The following is a 19,249-nucleotide window of genomic DNA, read 5'->3' on the forward strand; positions in this document are numbered from 1 at the left end:
CGCGGATCGCGTAACCAGAGTTTCTCTGGGTCTGAGGGAAAAAGAGAAAAATAGGCACTCTGGTGTTTCTTCAAGTTAAGTGTTTTCAATTTAAAGGTCTTTACTCTGAAATTATGACCTTATAGGTTTTTATGGTTGTAAATTGTCTTCTCTGTGAAATCCAAAAGCTTGGGAACTATTATTATAGATTAGAAGTGCCTGTCGGTCAAAGTGCTGAGTGAGTCTCTTTGACATTTGAACAAGGGTTGACAAGATTTCAGTGTAGATATGAAATGAATTAAAGTTGTTTATAAAAGATTAGAACGTAGTATATTATGTTTAAAGAGAAAGTAGCTAGTAGGTATTTCTATGCAAGGTATTTGGAGATGCTTGTTGTCGTGGTTGAGTTTAGGTTATCATTCACTTTTGTTTCATTTATCTGAGTTATAAATCACCAACGCCTCAGACATGGATAGTTAATAGGGCAGGTATTATCTCCTCAGACAAGAACAACTATGACTCACCAGGTTGAGTGGCCAAGACTGACACGTACGGCTGAATGGTGATAGGTATGAGTCCCTGACTGTTATGTAGAACCGCACATCTGCTTGGCTGGAGACTTTCAGAAGCTAGGAATATGTCAGGAAATGACCTTTGCTGACTCAGCCTTTTCAAATTTTTTTTGTTCAAATAAAAACTATACATTTAAAGAATACAGCATGATGACGTGATATACACATAATGAAATGATTACTACAGTCAAGTTAATTAACATATCTTCTTAAATAGGTACCATTTTTTTGTGTGTGTGGTGAGAAAAACTAGAATCTATTGTTTTAGCAAATTTCTAGTGTTCCACCCGGTATTTTTAAGTAGTCGTCATGTTGTACCATCAAATCTCTAGACTTCGGCATCCTATATAACTGCAATGTCGTAGTCTTTGACCAGCATCTCCCCATTTACCCACCTCCCCGCCACTGGTAGCCACTGTCCTACTCTCTATTTCTATGTGTTTGACTTCTTTGGATTCCACACATAAGTGAGACCATGGAGTCTTTTCCTTTCTGGGTACGGCTTATTTCACTTGGCATAGTATCCTCCAGGTTCATCCTCTCCCACTCAGCCTTTACAGCCCCGCAGCCTGAGGTGAGAAGTGCCTCCTAGGATCTGCCTTTGGTCACTTTTCACCTTGCCTCCTGAGGCTGGCTTAGTATGTATGCCTGGTCTTTGCATAGATTTCACTTGGAGTAATTGCCAAAAGTAGCCCTCTTTGACCTTCTTTCTTAAAAGAAATTATTTTACAATCATACAAGTAATATAAGAATATAGTACTTAACATTCTTTCTGTATGCCAATTATAGAATTAAAAAATCAGCTTTTTATACTAAACGAATACTTGACATTATTAACTTTATCATATTAAACAGGCTTACAACACAAAAAATAGCTTTACTAATTTGTACTATAATAGGAATGACTTGGCAATTTGTACCACTGTCCTACTTACAAATTTTAAAGCAACGTTTGGTGAAATAATGGAGCCAATCATCAAGAGGGCAAAAACATTGATGTTTCATCTACAACTAGACTGCCATTTTTATGGACATTTCAGTTTAGCTAAGGTGTTTTTCTTGGGAGGGATATTTGCAAAATATCTGTTTTTGAGTTGATTCCAAATGAGGCTGGAGTAGGAGGTGAGAGGGAAGTGAGACACTGAGGGACACAAAAGTTATGCTACCACGCCTTCTCCCAACACAGTGCTCAAGACAACAGCCCTTTCTATTTACTGATTCCAAGCTTGTTTGCTTTCATTATTTCAAGGAGACTTGCAGAATGGACAGGGACTAAAAATGCTGAAAGAAGAGGGGACGGAGTTTCATTTTGAGTACTGAAAAACAATGGATTCTTATCTTACCAAACAACATAAATTCTCAACAAGTGGGTCACACATTTAAGTGAGTTCTTTTTTTTTCCCTTTCTTCCTTTTTTTTTTTTTATTAATGTTTACTGGGGTGACAATTGTTAGTAAAATTACATAGGTTTCAGGTATACAATTCTGTAATACATTGTCTATATATCACATTGTGAACTTAAAGACATGGAAATATGTGAGTTAAATGACAGAGAATTCAAAATTGCAGTTCTTAAAAAAACTCAACAATATGCAAGAAAACAGGCAATTTAATGAACTCAGAAACACAATCAAAGAACAAAATGAACATTTTACCAAAGAGATTAAAATTTTAAAAAAAGAACCAAATAGAATTTCTGGAGATTAAGAACTCAATAAAAGAAATGAAGAACGAAATAGCAGCTTTGGTAACTAGGTGAGTTCTTACAAGGATATCTGGCACAGACTTCCATAGTTTCCCAGTTTGCTCTTGTTTTAGGGAAGAGCTTTGATCAGGGATAATGCTCAGATCTCTATGAACTATGATCTAATAATTTTTATCTCTGGGATATTATAGTGTTTTCTATAACACATTTCTTTTCTTTATATAGTACCATTTGCTTTTCAAGGCATTTTCTTCTTGGTCATCACCTTTGATTCTAACAATAGTTCATGAAGTAGACAGAAGAGGAATTATTATGTATAATTCACAATTACTAAAACAGGCCCAGAAAAAGATGAAGTAGATTTCTCAAGACTGTAAGTCTTAGCAGAGTAGCTGGTACATGCTAGGTCTTTAATTATTGATTTTACCTAGTGACTGACTAAGTCAGAATCATTACGAAAACTCAGTTCTCCTAACTCCTTGTTCTGAATGACTTCCATTTTGTAAGATATTTTGAATATGAAAATCATTCATAGAACAAAAGGAAAACACAGTTCATATGTTTTATATTATTTGGTGGTGAGACAGTAAAAACAATAATAGGTTTGATTTACTGAACTTCTTTAAAATACCACCAACTGTGTTATTTCTTTATATTGGTTATTTCCCAACCATGTTTGTAAAGTAGGTATATCTTACAGATGACAAAACTGAATTTCAAAGAGATTAAATAACTTGCCTAAGACTACACAACTAGGTAGATGACTGACCTGGGGTTTAAATTTTGGTATGTCATAATACAAGACTCTTCATGCTGCTTTATGCCAAAGGCATAATTGAGGGAGTTGAAAGAACTCTTGAAGAGCTAGGTCATTATAAAATTTTATGAAATTAGAATTTTTTTTTTAATAAAAGCTATGTTAGCATAGAAATCAATGACAGCTTTGATCAAATCAAGATGAATTCAACTACTGCTTATTTCACTCAGATGAAAAAATGCATAGAATATATTCTGATATTTGAATGGGACACCTAATCTAATTTTAGAAATACTTTAGAAAGTAAACCTAAAAAAATTTTGTTATATTTGTCACCTGGAATGAGACACAAAAATTTTCCAATTAAAAAATGATGAACAGGGATGTTTCTAGTTTGAGATAAGTACTAAATTACATAGTGGTTATATGTGGAGAAAAAAGGTACTAACAGCTCATTTATTAACCTTACTACTAATATAATGCTGCTAGCTGACTATGTATGCACTTGAACAGCTAAGTAGCATAAAAAAATATAGGTATGAAATATACAAAGTTTCTCTTGAAAACGTTTAGGCCCTTGGAAAAGACAATTAAGGATGTAGATACATTGGAAAAGAAGAAATATGAAAAGTAATGTGGTCAGAAATCACCTGGGTGTTAGAATAGATTAAAAACCCACCTCTATATGTTTACAGTATTACGAGGAATGGAGTAGAACTATTTTGGACTTTTGCATGATGAAAGTACTTTTTCAAATGGAGAATAACAGTGAAATCGGATGGGGTATTATGATAACACCATTATGGTATTATATAGCCTAGTCCTTCTATTTATTAAAAATTCTCTTCAAATGTTAATTCTCTGGTCCTTGCAGGGCACCAGGACAGCTGGTAGAAGTTACCTGCCATATGTATGGCGAGAGGCCAGCTGAATAAATGCCTAGGTATTCTAATAACAAAAATTGGGAGAAAATCAGGAAGGTCAACCAACTCACTCACATAAATATATGACTTGACTAAACAATTGCTATAGTTTGACGTGGATGACATCAATTGCTTATAATATCAGAAAGGTAACTACAAATAAAAATGTCAGCTGTATATCTGTACTAGGAATAACAGAAATAATGGGCTGAAAGTTTTTTTAAAAAATGGGAGCATGATCACTAAGTCCTTGTTAGTTTTCAGGTTTCACACTTAGAAAGTGTGAAAAGAAGCGTTCTTAGCCTGAGGCTGGACCATGACCAGCCCATAGCTCAAGGGTCTGGCAATATACTCCTATTTCAGTTTTTTATTTCTTCTCCGCCTGCTGGCAGTAGTGAGCCAACCCATTTAAAAGTGGCACACACTGACAGCCTTTCAAGAAAGAATGAGACCAGTGTACAGTAAGCTTCTTTCTTGTAATTAAGCAGCATCAATACTAAATAGCTGTTGGAAAAAAAAATCAGGGAATAATAATCTTCTAACTGATCATGACCTTCTTCAGCTATAGTTCCTACTATATATTATATGCATACATAATATTCTATAGAAAGTCAAAAAAAGGGAAGAGGGCTTTCAAAGAAGTATTTGTTCTTCAGAAGGGCTTTCTATTATTATTTCAAATATTTCTAGTTTTTTTCTATTCCCTCAAAATGTTCTGCCTGCAGAAAGGAAGCTTGAGGGTGGGAGGTGATATAAGTTGGTGGTGGCTCAAGATATAAAGGCTCACGCTCATTCATCTCAGCACTGAAAAAATCCAGTCTTACCTCTCTCATCCACTCTCGAATCGTTTTGCCAGCTTCTTGATGCCACACATTATGAACAGAGTCTGTCAACGCCACAGCAGTTACCTTACTTTTTACATCTGCTTCTCGTTGAATCATCTGTTTTAAAAAAGAGAGAAAATAAAATATCGGCTATAATTTTTTTCCTACTAGGTGCAGCCTACTTAGTCACAGATAATAATATGATATTAAAAATGAAAAGGCAATATGCATCTCTTGTTCAAAATCATTCTTTTCTACACACTGAACACATGCCCTATTCTTGTCCAAAGATGTGAGAAGACCTAATATTTTCTTTTAAAAAGATAATACCATGTTTCCTGAAAATAAGACCTAGCCAGACAATCAGCTCTACTGCGTCTTTTGGAACAAAAATTAATATAAGACCCGGTATTATATTTTATATTATATTATACCCGGTATTATATTGTATTGTATTGTATTGTATTATATTATATTATATTATATTATATTATTTTAATTATATTATAAAGACCCGGTCTTATATTATAGTAAAATTGGGTCTTATATTAATTTTTGCTCCAAAAGACGTATTAGAGCTGATTATCTGGCCAGGTCTTATTTTCGGGGAAACACGGTACCACTTAAATCTTAGAACTATGCAGCTCTATTATTTTTCCACGTGGTTTGACAATTCAAGGATTAAAGGGATCACGGGAAAAAAGGAGGAATCCCTGAGGGTTTCTTTTACAAGTTTCTTCTACACTTCCTATTTCAGTGCCTTAGGGAAGTTAGTACCCAGAGTTCACTGTTAGCTACTTAGGACTAACTTCTAGTAAATTTTCAGTAGATGGCACTAAGGAAAGATATCTTGCTTTGGCTTCTATTTAACTAGCCTGTTCTTCACCTTGTAATCCCTTGGTGTTTGAAATGTCCACAAAGATCTTTCTCTTCAACGTCTATCAATACTGTATTTGCTTTCTAATATATTTCTTTATGTCAACAAACTATTCACTTTAACTTCTTTCTAAAGAATGTTATTTACAGAAAATTAATTGCTTCTAAACTTCGAAAAAGAGCTATTTGACTTGAAGAAACTGAAGGAGTCATCAGGGGTCTACAAGATAAAAAACAAAAAAACAAAAAATAATAGTTCTAGATTAAAAGAATCATAAAAGGTTTTAATCTACTAACACTAGTTAGTAGACATAAAAAATGTAACAAAGTTTAATAAAAAATATAGTTAAAATACAGTAAGTGATAGCCTTGAATTTCATAGCCATGCTCTATTTCCTTGCATCAAATGTTTTTTCTCCTTCTACAAAAGATCAATTTCTCTATCACTTGCTGTTAATTTCTATGCGAATTCTATATCAAAAATATATTACTGCATTTAAAAAAAGGGAAAATTCTGAATGGTGATGAAAGCTCATACAGAGAACACTGCAAGCCATGCTTCTGATACCAAATGATGCCTTTCGGCAGCATTCGGAATTAAAAATGTCTCTCTCCCTTTTCAATTTCTTTAAACCTTGCATATGCACATCCCCTCTCACTGAACACTACCTAATAGGAATCTAACTCACTGTAATACTGCGTCAGCAGCTTTTCTGCACCTTAAATCTTTATGCCTTGTGTTTTCTGCTTATATCATGTGGAATTCTTAAAATCAATGTTGGGTATCCACATTATAATATTACTGCAAAAATTCACCTTGCAATACCAATAATACTTTTAAATCACAAAATAATACTCTAATTCAATAATTCACATTCATTATTAAGCAGTTTGCTACCTTCTTGCAGACTTTATTTAAAAAAAAACCAGATTCTCATTGGATCCTGTTGGCACTAGAATATAAAAATTTAAACCAACATTACATAATAAAATGCAAAATTCCACAATAGTGACTCCACTTGGCTCATGAAGAACTTATATTTCCATAGTTTTATTTTCTAAACAGTAATACTTTTAGAGATCTAGGGTGTTGCTGAAATTACAAAATATACTCTTCTAGTTTTCTAAGACTATATCTCCACTTATGCTCCAGATTTTGTTGTGGTTGTTGTTAACATACGCCGACTTATTTCAGGTGGTGGTGCCTCAACACACTAAATATTGAGGGCCGTTTGTGAAATAATATGAAATTAAGTGTTGAATAGGCCAAGGATATAGTGCAGAAGATGAAAATCTGGGGATTAAAATTCTACAAATCTGGAAAAATGTTTAATTGATAAATGGACTACCGGAGATAAAAAACCATGGTCTGTCTGTCCATCTGGGTGACATTTCACACAATGATTGTGATGATGTGCAATTTCTCTTCACGTCACATCAAATCACGTTACAATCCAGCATGATACTCCCTTACACGGTGATAGTACTTTGCAGCTTTAAACTCCCTTTTAATATTATTAGAGGTGGAGGATGGTCACATAACAGAGGATCTAAATGAAGAACTATTTACAAATGAACCCGGGAACAAAGCATTTCAAATATTTGTTTAGAATTAGAATTGTAAATGGGTGAAAATCTTAAGAGTTTAGTTTTTCAGACCATATACCTCTATTTCAGCCTTGCTGCAACCTAATCTGGCAGTACTGGAACTACCTGCAACTGCCATTTCTGCCCAAAGCCTGCTTCTTACATTTGTTAGCCTGGGTCATAGCCTCTCTTTCCTCTCTGACTGCCTCTACTGGGAATGAGCACTGATGGAAAGTGTGGAGAATGGCCACGGGAGGGGTAGGCTGGACACAGGAGTCAAGATTGATAAGAGACAGACTTCAGATGGAATAGAGCTAAAGCAAGGAATGGGTGGAAGCTAAGCTGGGTAGGAAAACAACTTCTGCAATAAGTCTATAATGAAAGGACGTAACAGTCAGGAAGACCCAGAGATCTGAAAGGGAGGAAGGCTTACTATCATCAAAGTCTTACTACATGTCAATCTATGATGGAGATGTGGGTTTTATTAAGATCCATGGATATGAACACCTTTGAAATTCCTTGCAAAATTCTGTTTGTATATGATATAAATATTTTTCTGGGAGAGGATCCTTAACTTTCATTAGATTATCAAAGGGACCTTAATCTCTAAAAATGGTAAGGACCTTGTGATCTCAATGTCTCCTTGTATTCTTGAATGAACTATGAAGTATGTGCTAAATGATCCCTTCAAACAATTATACTTTAGATCAATTTAACACCTGTTCTAATCTCTCAAACAGAAAGAATGGCATTATATTTTTGATATAATATCTTCAGTATGGTATCATGAATAGATAAAAGTAACAACAAAAGAATTTGATAGTCCAGAAGAGAAGGTCCAAGGTGACGAATTAGGTAAACACTATGCCTACTTCCTCCCAATTACACGAAAATTACAAATAAATTACAGAACAATCAACCTCAAGAATCATCTGAAGACTAGCTGAACAGAACCCCTATAACTATAAAGAGGCCATAACAAGACTAGTAGGAAGGGTGGAGGCACAAAACGGGCTGACCCCAAACTGACAGATAGTGGTTGAGCATCAGGCGGGACACCTTGGTGGCACAGGTCCCCCCAGAAGAGGGACGGTTCCCAGCACCACACCTGGTTCCCCAGCCCAAGGGTCCTGTGCTGGGAAGAGGAGTGATTTTCTGGCAGTGAAAATCAGCGAAGACTCAGTCTGCCTGTCCTGGTGAGATAGAAGGTGGCTGGAAACCCAGATGCCCTCTTAAAAGGCCTGCACACATACTCGCTTTCAAACACTCATCTGGTTTCCAGTGAAGAGGTAGAAACTCGAGAGTCGCCCAGAGACATACTGGGAAAGACTGAATTGTGTGGCTTAGGGTTAGGGCTGGAGGGACAGCAGCCATTTTCTGTGTAAAGTCTGCCTCACATGTAGCCTACAGGAGGGTGCCATATTTTCTATGTTTAACAGTCCTCAAAGGGCCAAATCTGAAACCACGATGGTCTGGTAAAATCAGTGTGTGTGTGCACCACTTTGGTGATGCTCTTGGTCCCTGCACTACACAGCTAGTACTGCATTGCCCAGGGGACTCCTGGCTCCTGGAAGGCCTGTCCTGCCCTACAAACTGCAGATGGCCTGCAGCTGCCCAGGGAACTTTTGGTAGTGGACAGTGAGCCACAACTTGAGATGCAGCCTCTTTTGGGTGGTTCTCAGGGAGTTGTGGGTCTGAGGAGAGCGGTGGCTGGCTGTGGTGTTCAGTGCTTTCTGCAAAGTGGTCACAGGCCAGGCACTGGCACAAGTATTGAATCTGTATTAACCTTGTAAGAACCACCGCAGTGTCTCATGACTCCCTGGGACCCCGACCAGCAAGCTACAGCATCACCAGAGGCACCCCAACATCAGCTCAACCAGCCCATGAACCTAAGGATGCTCTTTCAATGGCTGAACCTTATGGGCAGCCAGCAGGTGGAAATAGGTCTAGGGGATGCTGGGCCTTTTGCTAAGCTGTGCCAGGCCCAATACTGGTGGCAGAGGCATTGGTTCATAGCAAGGCCACCCCCATATGCCTCTAGGTCCAGCACAGGCAGTAACCAAAAACATATAGCTTTGTAGCTCCTAACAGGTAGTCCCAGGCTGGTCACAGGAAAGGTTGAAATTGGCCTGCATGGGAGTCCCTTCCAAGATACACCAGAAACAACACATTCAGAGACCAACTTCAGACCACACCAGAGGACTACCTGCCTAGCTCCACAAGTGGCACACCCAATGGGTGGTCTCAACAGGCACAAGAGCTCACGGGGGAGGATCTTCCTCTGAGGGGTCACTACACCTCACAGCAGCTCATACATTGTAGGCACAGCCAATCCTCAATCAGCCTGGAAATCAATCCCACCCACTGACACATCAAAAGCATTCAAGGCTGAACTACAATAGGAGAATATATACACCACATACAAGGGACACTTCTGGAACACACACGTAGGTGTTCAGGGAGACTGAGCCACTGGACCACACAGGACTCTGACCCTGATTCCCCGAAAATAAAACCTAGTCGGACAATCAGCTCTAATGTGTCTTTTGGAGCAAAAATTAATATAAAACCCAGTCCCATATTATAGTAAAATAAGATCAGGTCTTATACTAATTTTTGCTCCAAAAGACGCATTACAGCTGATTGTCCGGCTAGGTCTTATTTTCAGGGAAACACGGTACTACATAGGGCCACCAAGCAAAGAATGAGAGACATAGGAGATCTACCTAATACATAGACAGGCAGCCAGAATGATGAGACAAAGAAACATGTCCCAAAGAAAAGGACAAACATCCAGAAATAGAACTAAATGAAATTGAGGCAACCAGCCTACCAGGGATAGAATTAAAAACACTGGTTACATGAATGTTTAAGGAACTTAGTGAGAATTTCAACAAAGAAATAATAGGCACAAAGAAGGATAGAGAGACCATAAAAAAGAACCAGTCAGAAATAAAGAATACAATAATTAAAATTAAGAATACACAAGGAGGAATCAATAGCAGATTAGATAAAAGGATTGAACCAGTGATTTAGAAGATAAGGTAGCAGAACACATCCAATCAGAACAACAACAAAAGAATAATAATAATAATAATAATAATAATGGTAATAATAATAAAATGAAGATAGAAATTTAAGGGACCTTTGGAACAACATGAAGCGTAACAACATTCACATCGTTGGAATACCAGAAGAACAGAGGGAGCAAAAGATGAAGAACCCATTTGAAAAAATAATAACTGAAAACTTCCCTAACCTGGTGAAGGAAATAGACATAGAAGCCCAGGAAGTGCAGAGAGCCTCAAACAAGATGAACCCAAATAGGCTGACACCAAGACACATTATGATCAGAATGGCAAAGGTTAAAGACAAATGGAGAATCCTAAAAGCAGCAAGAGAAAGACAACTAGTTACTTACAAGGGAGAACCCATAAAACTGTCAGTTGATTTCTCAACCTAAATGTTGCAGGCCAGCCAGAATGGAGTGGCAGGAAATGTTCAAAGTGATGAAAACAAGGGCCTACAACCACGACTACTCTATGCAGCAAGACTATCACTGAAAATTGAAGGAGAAATAAAGAGTTTCCGAGATAAGAAAAACCTAAAGGAATTCATTACCATGAAGCAGTACTATAAAAAATGCTAAAGGACTTATTTAAGCAGAAGAAAACAAACAAAGATAAAAAATATGAATAAAATGGCAATAACTATGTTATTGTCTATCACTAATCACTTTAAATGTAAACAGATTAAATGGTCCAATCAAAAGACATAAGGCAGTTGAATGGAAAAGAAAACAAGACCCCTGCATATGCTGTGTACAACAGACCCACCTCAGATAAAAAGACACACGTAGACTGGAAGTAAAGGGATGGAAAAAAATATTTCACACAAATGGAAATGAGAAAAAGGCTGGGATAGCAACACCTATATCAGACAAAATAGACTTTAAAATGAAGACTATACTAAGACAAAGAAGGACATTACATAATAATAAAGGGATTGATCCAATAAGAGGACATCACCCTAGTAAACACCTATGCACCCAGCACAGGAGCACCTAAATATATAAAGCAAATATTGACAGACGTAAGGCAGACATCAACAGTAACACAGTCATAGTAGGGTACTTTAACACCCCACTGACGCACGCCACTGGACAAACCTTTCAGACAGAAAATCAACATGGAAATAGTGGCCTTAAATGACACACTAGACCCAATGGACTTATGACATTTTTAGAGCATTTCACCGTAAAGCAGCAGAATATACATTATTTTCAAGTGCACATGGAATGTCTTCCAAGATAGATCACATGTTAGGATAGAAAACAATTTTCAATAAATTTATGAAGATTGAAATCATATCAAGTGTCTTCTCTGACCACAATGGTATGAAATTAGGGATCAATTATAAGAAAATAAAACTGAAAAAATGCAAACACATAGAGGCTAAATAACATCCTACTAAATAATGAATGGGTCAACAATGAGATCAAGGAAGAAATCAAAAGATACCTTGAAACAAAGGGAAATGAAAACACAATGACCCAAAATCTATGGGACACAATGAAAGCAGTCCTTGAGGGAAATTCATAGCAATGCAGGCCTACCAAAAGAAACAAGAAAAATCTCAAATAAATAGTCTATCTTTACACCTAAGGGAACTGGAAAAAGAAGAGCAAACAAAGCCCAAAGTGAGTACAAGAAAGGAAATAATAAAGACCAGAGTAGAAATAAATGAAATAGAGGCCTAAAAACAATACAATAAATCAATGAAACCAAGAGCTGGTTTTTTGAAAAGATAAACAAAATGGATAAACCTTTAACTAGATACATCAAGAGAAAAAGAGAGAGGGCCTAGATAAATAAAATTAAAAATGAAAGACGAGAAGTGACAATGGAAACCACTGAAATACAAAAATCTTTAAGAAAATACTATGAGTAACTATACACCAACAAATCAGACAATCTGAAAGCAATGGATAAATTCCTACAAGGACACGATCTTCCAAGGATGAATCAAGAAGAAACAGAAAATATAAACAGACCGATTACTACCAATGAAATCGAATCATTAATCAAAAGGCTCCCAACAAACGAAAATCCTGGACCAGATGTCTTCACAGGTGAATTTTACCAAACATTCAGAACAGAATTAACACCTATTCTTCTCATTTTATTCCAAAAAATTCAAGAGAAGGGAAGGTTCTGAAACTCATCCTATGAGGCCACCATCACTCTCATTCCAAAACCAGACAAAGACATTACAAAAAAAAATGAAAACAATAGGCCAATATCCCTAATGACCATACATGCAAAAATACTCAACAAAATATTAGGAAACCAAATTCAACAACAGATTAAAAAGATCATATACCACAGTCAAGTGGGATTCATTCCTGGTATGCAAGGTTGGTTCAACATCTGTAAATCAATTATCGTGATACACCACATATGCAATTAAAGAAATAAAAATCACATGGTCATATCAATAGATGCAGAAAAAGAAAAAGCATTTGACAAAATCTGGCATCCATTTATGATAAAAATGCTCAGCAAAGTGGGGATAGTGGGAACATATCTCAACATAATAAATGCCATATATGACAGATGCACAGTAATATCAAACTCAATGGGGAAAGCTAAAAGTTCTCTTTAAGGAAAAAGACAAGGATGCCTGCCTACTTCCATCACTTTTATTCAACACAGAATTGGAAGTCCTAGCCACAGCAATCAGACAGGAGAAAAAATAAAAAGCATCCAAATGGGAAAGAAAGAAGTAAAACTGTTATTATTTGCAGATGACATGATATGACATATAGAGAACACCAAAGATTCCACCAAAAAACTATTAGAACTGATAAATGGACTTAGAAAAGTAGCAGGATACAAAATTAATATTCAGAATTGGTTGTATTTTATACACCAATAATGAACTACCAGAAAGAAAAATTAAGAAAACAATTCCATTTACAATTGCATCAAAAAAAACCCCCAAAACTTAGGAATACATTTAACCAAAGAAGTAAAAGATCTGTACTCAGAAAATTATGACATTGAAGAGAGAAATTTAAAAAGATACAAATAAATGGAAACACATACCATGTTCATCGATAAGAAAAATTAATATAGTTAAAATGTCCATACTACTGAAAGCAATCTATAGGTTCAGTGTAATCCCTATCAAAATACCAATGGCATTTTTCACAGAACTAGAACAAATAATCCTAAAATTTATATGGAACTATAAAATACCCCAAATAGCCACAGCAATTCTGAGAACAAAGGTCACAGTATCCCGCTACCTGATATCAAATTATACTACAAGGCCATACATACCATGTTTCCCCCAAAATAAGACCTAGCCGGACAATCAGCTCTTATGTGTCTTTTGGAGCAAAAATTAATATAATACCCAGTCTTATTTTACTATAATATAAAACCGGGTCTCATATGAATTTTTGCTCCAAAAGATGCATTAGAGCTGATTGTCCGGCTAGGTCTTATTTTCGGGGAAACACAGTAGTAATCAAAACAGCATAGTATTGGCATAAAAACAGACACATAGATCAATGGAACAAAATAGAGAGCCCAGAAGTAAATCCATAACTATATGGTCATCTAATCTATGGCAAAGGAAGCAAGAATTTCCACTGGGGTAAAGACAGTTTATTCAATAAACTGGGAAAACTGGACAGATACATGCAAAAAAATGAAAGTGAAAAAAAAATGAAAGTGGACCACCTTCTTACAACATATACAAGAATAAACTCAAAATGAATTAAAGATTTAAACGTAGGACCCGAAACCATAAAACTCCTAGAAGAAAATATAGGAAGTAAACTCTTAGACATTACCCTTAGTAATATTTTTATTGATATATCTCCTCGGGCAAGGGAAACAAAAGAAAAATAAACAAATGGGACTACATCAAAGTAAAAAGTTTTTGCACAGCAAAGGAAACACAATGAAAAGATATCCTACTGAATGGGAGAAGATATTTGCTAATGATACATTTGATAAGGAGTTAATATCCAAAATCTATAAAAATCTCATACAACTCAATACCAAAAAAACAAACGACTCAATTAAAAAATAGGTAGAGGGCATGAAGAGACATTGCTCTAAAAAGGACATACAGGTGGCCAAACGACATATGAAAAAATGCTCAACGACACTAATCATTAGAGAAACACAAATAAAAACAATGAGATACCACCTCACTCCTGTCAGAATGGCTATCATCAATAAATCAACAAACAACAAGTGTTGGTGACGATGCGATAAAAAGGGAACCCTCCTGCGTCTTTGGTGGGATTGCAAATTGGTGCAGCCACTATGCAGAACAGTATGGAGGTACCTCAAAATTAAAAATAGAACTCCCTCTGACTCAGAAATTGTACTCGTGGGTATTTATCCAAAGAAATCCAAAACACGAATTTGAAAAAAATATATGCACCCCTATATTTACTGAAGCACTATTTACAATAGACAAAATATGTAAACTGAAATGCCCATCAATAGACGATTGGATAAAAAAACCATGGTACATTTATACAATGGAGTATTACTCTGTCATAAAAAAGAACAAAATCTTACAATTTGCAGCAACATGGATAGACCAAGAGGATATTACACTGAATGCAATAAGTCAGACTGAGAAAGACAAATACCATATGATCTCACTTATATGTGGACTCTAAAGAACAGAATAAACAAACAAAACAGAAATAGACTCAGAGATACAGAGAACAAACTGATGGTTGCTAGATGGAAGGGGGTTTCTGTGGATGGGTGAGAAAGGTGAAAGGATTAGGAAGTACAAACTGGTAGTCAAAAAATAGTTACAGGGATGTGAACTACAGTATGGGGAAAACAGTCAATAATGTTTAAAAACTATGTATGGTGTCAGGTGGGTACTACACTTATCAGGGGATCACTTCTTAAATTATATAAATGTATCACAACTGCGCTGTACACCTGAAACTACCATAATATAAAATAACACTGAATGTCAACTATAATTAAAAAAATATATATGCTCATGGGATGTAAAGTACAGCATAGGGAATGTAGTCAATGGTATTGTAATACCTATGTATAGTGTCAGATGGGTAGGAGACTTGTTGGGGTTACCACGTTGTGAGGTGCATAAATGTCTAATCATTATGTTGTTTTGTACATGTGAAACTAATAAAAAACTATCACAAATATTATTTGTAATGATCAATAAATAAAAAAAATTGATACCCCAGACATTAACATCCTAAAACTCCTTGGCTTAATAGATTATGTACGATAAAGTTACAGTTAAAATATTGTTTGTTTTTATTTGTGTGTATATCATACTTATTTATATCTAGTAGCACTTTACAAATTTCAAAATGAATATTCATTTACATTTTACTCTGAAATAATATTGAAATGTATGCAAAACTTATATAATTTCTCCCATTTGCAGAAGAGGAAACTGAGGCTGAGAAACTAGTTAAGGGCCCTATAGATACAAAGTGACATGACTGACGTGATCATGACTTTAAGTCCTGTGGTCTTTCATGTGTATCACATGGGTCTATCCCTCAGTAATATGTCATAATACTCTTCCATAAATGAACTCATCTAATTAATTCCCTTTTCATGTATACAATATTTCATTGACGGACATATTTAACAAATAGTAAAAAAAATAAAAATAAAAATCCTGATCAGTTAGGAATGTTGAAATTGTAAAAATCATGCCAAGATAGAAATCAGCCATGAGCAAAAACAGACTATCAATAGCATTTAAAAATTATTATTACAATTGTAAAATAAACGATATCTAGGATAAGAGAGAAAATTTGGTATTTCTATAAATCATCCTGATGATTTGAGAATTAATACAAAATATTTGATTCTGTCACTTGATGTATTTGTTTCGCCTTGTTAATTCTATCCACTTATTTATTTATAGTCCTATCACCTTAGCTTATACACACTCTGCTATTTCCTTCACTGTATTGCATGTTCCCAGTCTGACAAAAGCTTAACAAACCCAATAAATATCAAGTTCTAAGAACAGATAAAAAAATATATACCATCTGTATAGAGGCTCATCTTATTATTACAATTTTTGATGGGGTTGACATTGAGAGGAAAAAAACGTCTATTAGTTTTCTTTCATCTAGAGTAAGATTTTAGACATGAAGAAACTATAACAAGATAGGAACAGTGGGGTGGTGTGGGAGGGCCAGAGTCAGCAGAAGCACCTCCCCTTCCTGCCATGGGCACTTCGGCCCCTCCACAGGGCTGCCATCATCTCTCCCCAGAAAACACGTCCACCTTTTCTGTCCACCTAAGTTACCGTGCTTTCTCTGAGGCCCTCAAGTAATGTACCTGCCTGCTGTCCTCTTAAGTACCCGGCCGAATCCTAATACTACACCTGGAAAGTTCCCTAATTCTCTTTTTGTACCTACAAGCTGTTGTCACTTTCCCCTGGGTTGCATTTCTTCCAGAACTCTACCATGAGCTCCTTTTAACAAAGGAAAACACAAAGGTGCTTTTTATTTCCACAACATTAAATTAATAAGTTGCTATCTGTTTGTCTTAGCTTAGAAGTAAGCATTGAAGGCAGGGAGATATTTGTGTTGCAGGGATGCCCTGCCATGAAGTCTTTGGAAGGAGTTCTGGATCTCTAGTTGAGGGCCTTAGGTTTTGGAAATTGTGCATCCAACCTATTAGTAGGGTCAATACTGCGAACCTAAAGAAGAAGTGAACCCTCAATTGTGTTAACCCTAACCTGAAAGATATGGATAATTTCATTTTCCTGTGTTTGTTGGCCCAGTAGCCATGGCTCTCAGAATAAACAGGTCTTGTGTTTTCAAGTCCAAGGGGACCTCCTGAAAGAAGCCAGTGTGGGTTGCGGATAGGGATGTATACATGTACATGCAGGCTCATATTTTTACTCACATATATAATATGTTTTAAACATGTTTTTGAGGGAAATGTTTTAAAGTCTTTCATCAGCAAAAGCCAGCACCTTCTTTTAAAATTCTGACATGTGTTACACATATGCTCTGTGCGGCTTACAGCATGTGAATCACTTGTACAGGAAAGAATATTCTGAAAGAAAATCAAATAATGCACGTTTCCTTAAGATTAGGATCTGACACTAGTGTACATTTATAAATCTGAGGATCATTACTACTGTATGAGCATGAATGAATCATCACTCTGGTTAATAGCACAGTTGAGGTTTGAGATGTCTTTTTAAAACATATATATATATATATATATATATATAAATAGATTAGCTCCCTCTAGAGCTCCTTGAGTTAAGATTTCAGATTAAGTTGTTTCAAAGGTTTGAAAAGTAAGAAAAGCTAGTATCTTTTCACATTTTTGTGATAGAGATTATAATTATGCTCAGTGCTTCTACTTGAATGTAGTCTTTATGTAGTTTGATAAACTATGTTATTTTACCCCAAACCTCTCCCGTAAGGTTACATTTCTGCCTGTACATTCCCTAGCATATGTCCTGGGTGCTATCAGTCCTACTGGGTTAAAAATGTGCCCTGGGCCACGATGACTCATCAGCTGACACTGGGTTTGGCAGAGTCTTTTCTGTTAATGTCTTGCTGAAGATTCTTTTACCCAAGTCGATACCAGTGGCATGCTACTCACAGAACAAATATAATCTTTGCTGCAACATTCAAACCTTGGTTTTGTCATCCAAGGCACTTGAAATATCTCTAGTGATTACAACTGAAATACAAACATTTTAGTAGATGAACTATGAAGACTAAACTGCCCAGCAGAAAATTCAGACAAGTATGACATTGAGCTCTCATATGCTACTCACAGTTCTGTGTTATAGATAGACAGATAGATAGATAGATAGATAGATAGATAGATAGATAGATAGAAAGATAGATAATTAGAAGCCTTCAAGTAAGCAGTCTTCGTAAGGAGAGAGGAGGTTAGGTTCAAGGACTTTGGAGTCAGAATCCCTGGTTTCAAATCCCTGCTCTGCCACATCTGGTAATGATACCTTGACTGAATTATTTCAACATTTTATGTCTCAATTTTATCACAGGTAAAAAGGAGATGATAAATATACCTAACTCATAGAGTTATTATGAGATGAAATGAACTAAATATAAAGCAACTAGCAGAGGCCCTGGCACATAGTACACAGTTAAAATAGATGATTCCCCAAAAACACAATGCAAACTACTCTGCTATGCAATAACGCAATGCAAACTACACAAATTATGTGTAAACTAGTACATTCGCCTTTCTCAGTGTAGAAGGCAACAGAAGCTTAACTTAGAATGCATTTAATGACAAATAATATTTTTTGAAAAGCATAGGTCAATAAAGAAAAAAATATTGAAAGGCTCTTTATCCTTAGAGTATGTGGTTCAATAATTCTAAAACCACCTGGCCGAGGCATAGAAAGAGCTGATCATTGTGTCTGTTTAAAATCCTGTAATCAGAATAGTCAGTCGACCAGTAATAGCACCATGCACTTGAAAATTAAAACAGAATTGTTGAAGCCATACTGTGGCAGCTCCACTTTCCTGTCACCAGTGAACCCTTTCAAAATTACATGGGCTGGCAACAAAGCACGAAGCCACGGCTGGCTTAGCAGTGCCAAGCTGGCAGAGAGTCCCTTTACTGCTTTGTTTTTTTTCCATAGAGGGAGTGTCACTGAATGTATTTTTAAAACGATAATCACAGATACAAAGTATGTCCAGAGGAAGGCAGTAGAGTGTTTTAGTTAAAAGGATGCATAGGCTTTGGAATTAGATGTTCTTAAATTTTATTTCTGGTTAATCATTATAAGAATTAAAAAAATGGAATGGTTGTCATGTCATAGGGCTGCTGAAGGATAAATGAGATAAAGCCTGTAAGCAATCAATACTGCCAGCTACTATTATGATTACCTTGACATTCATTTCTAATTTCTAAAATGTGTCCTTCCTTTTAGATATGGTATCTATGTACTCTTCAGTGACATCAACATTTGTGCTGCTAGGG

The 19,249-nt window shown here is 36.0% G+C and overlaps 1 protein-coding gene across 4 annotated transcripts in view; it reads right to left on the reverse strand.

Moving 5' to 3' along the window:
- The window catches only part of FAM172A (family with sequence similarity 172 member A), a 396,509-nt gene that overhangs the window by 133,565 nt on the left and 243,695 nt on the right, over positions 1-19,249 (reverse strand). For all 4 annotated transcript variants that reach the window (XM_033110791.1, XM_033110793.1, XM_033110790.1 and 1 more), the window contains one exon: positions 4,761-4,877. In XM_033110791.1, coding sequence (XP_032966682.1) covers positions 4,761-4,877 — 117 coding nt within the window. The remainder of the gene's footprint in view (positions 1-4,760; positions 4,878-19,249) is intronic.

This window comes from Rhinolophus ferrumequinum, chromosome 7, assembly GCF_004115265.2.
Source record: "Rhinolophus ferrumequinum isolate MPI-CBG mRhiFer1 chromosome 7, mRhiFer1_v1.p, whole genome shotgun sequence".
NCBI lineage: Eukaryota > Metazoa > Chordata > Mammalia > Chiroptera > Rhinolophidae > Rhinolophus > Rhinolophus ferrumequinum.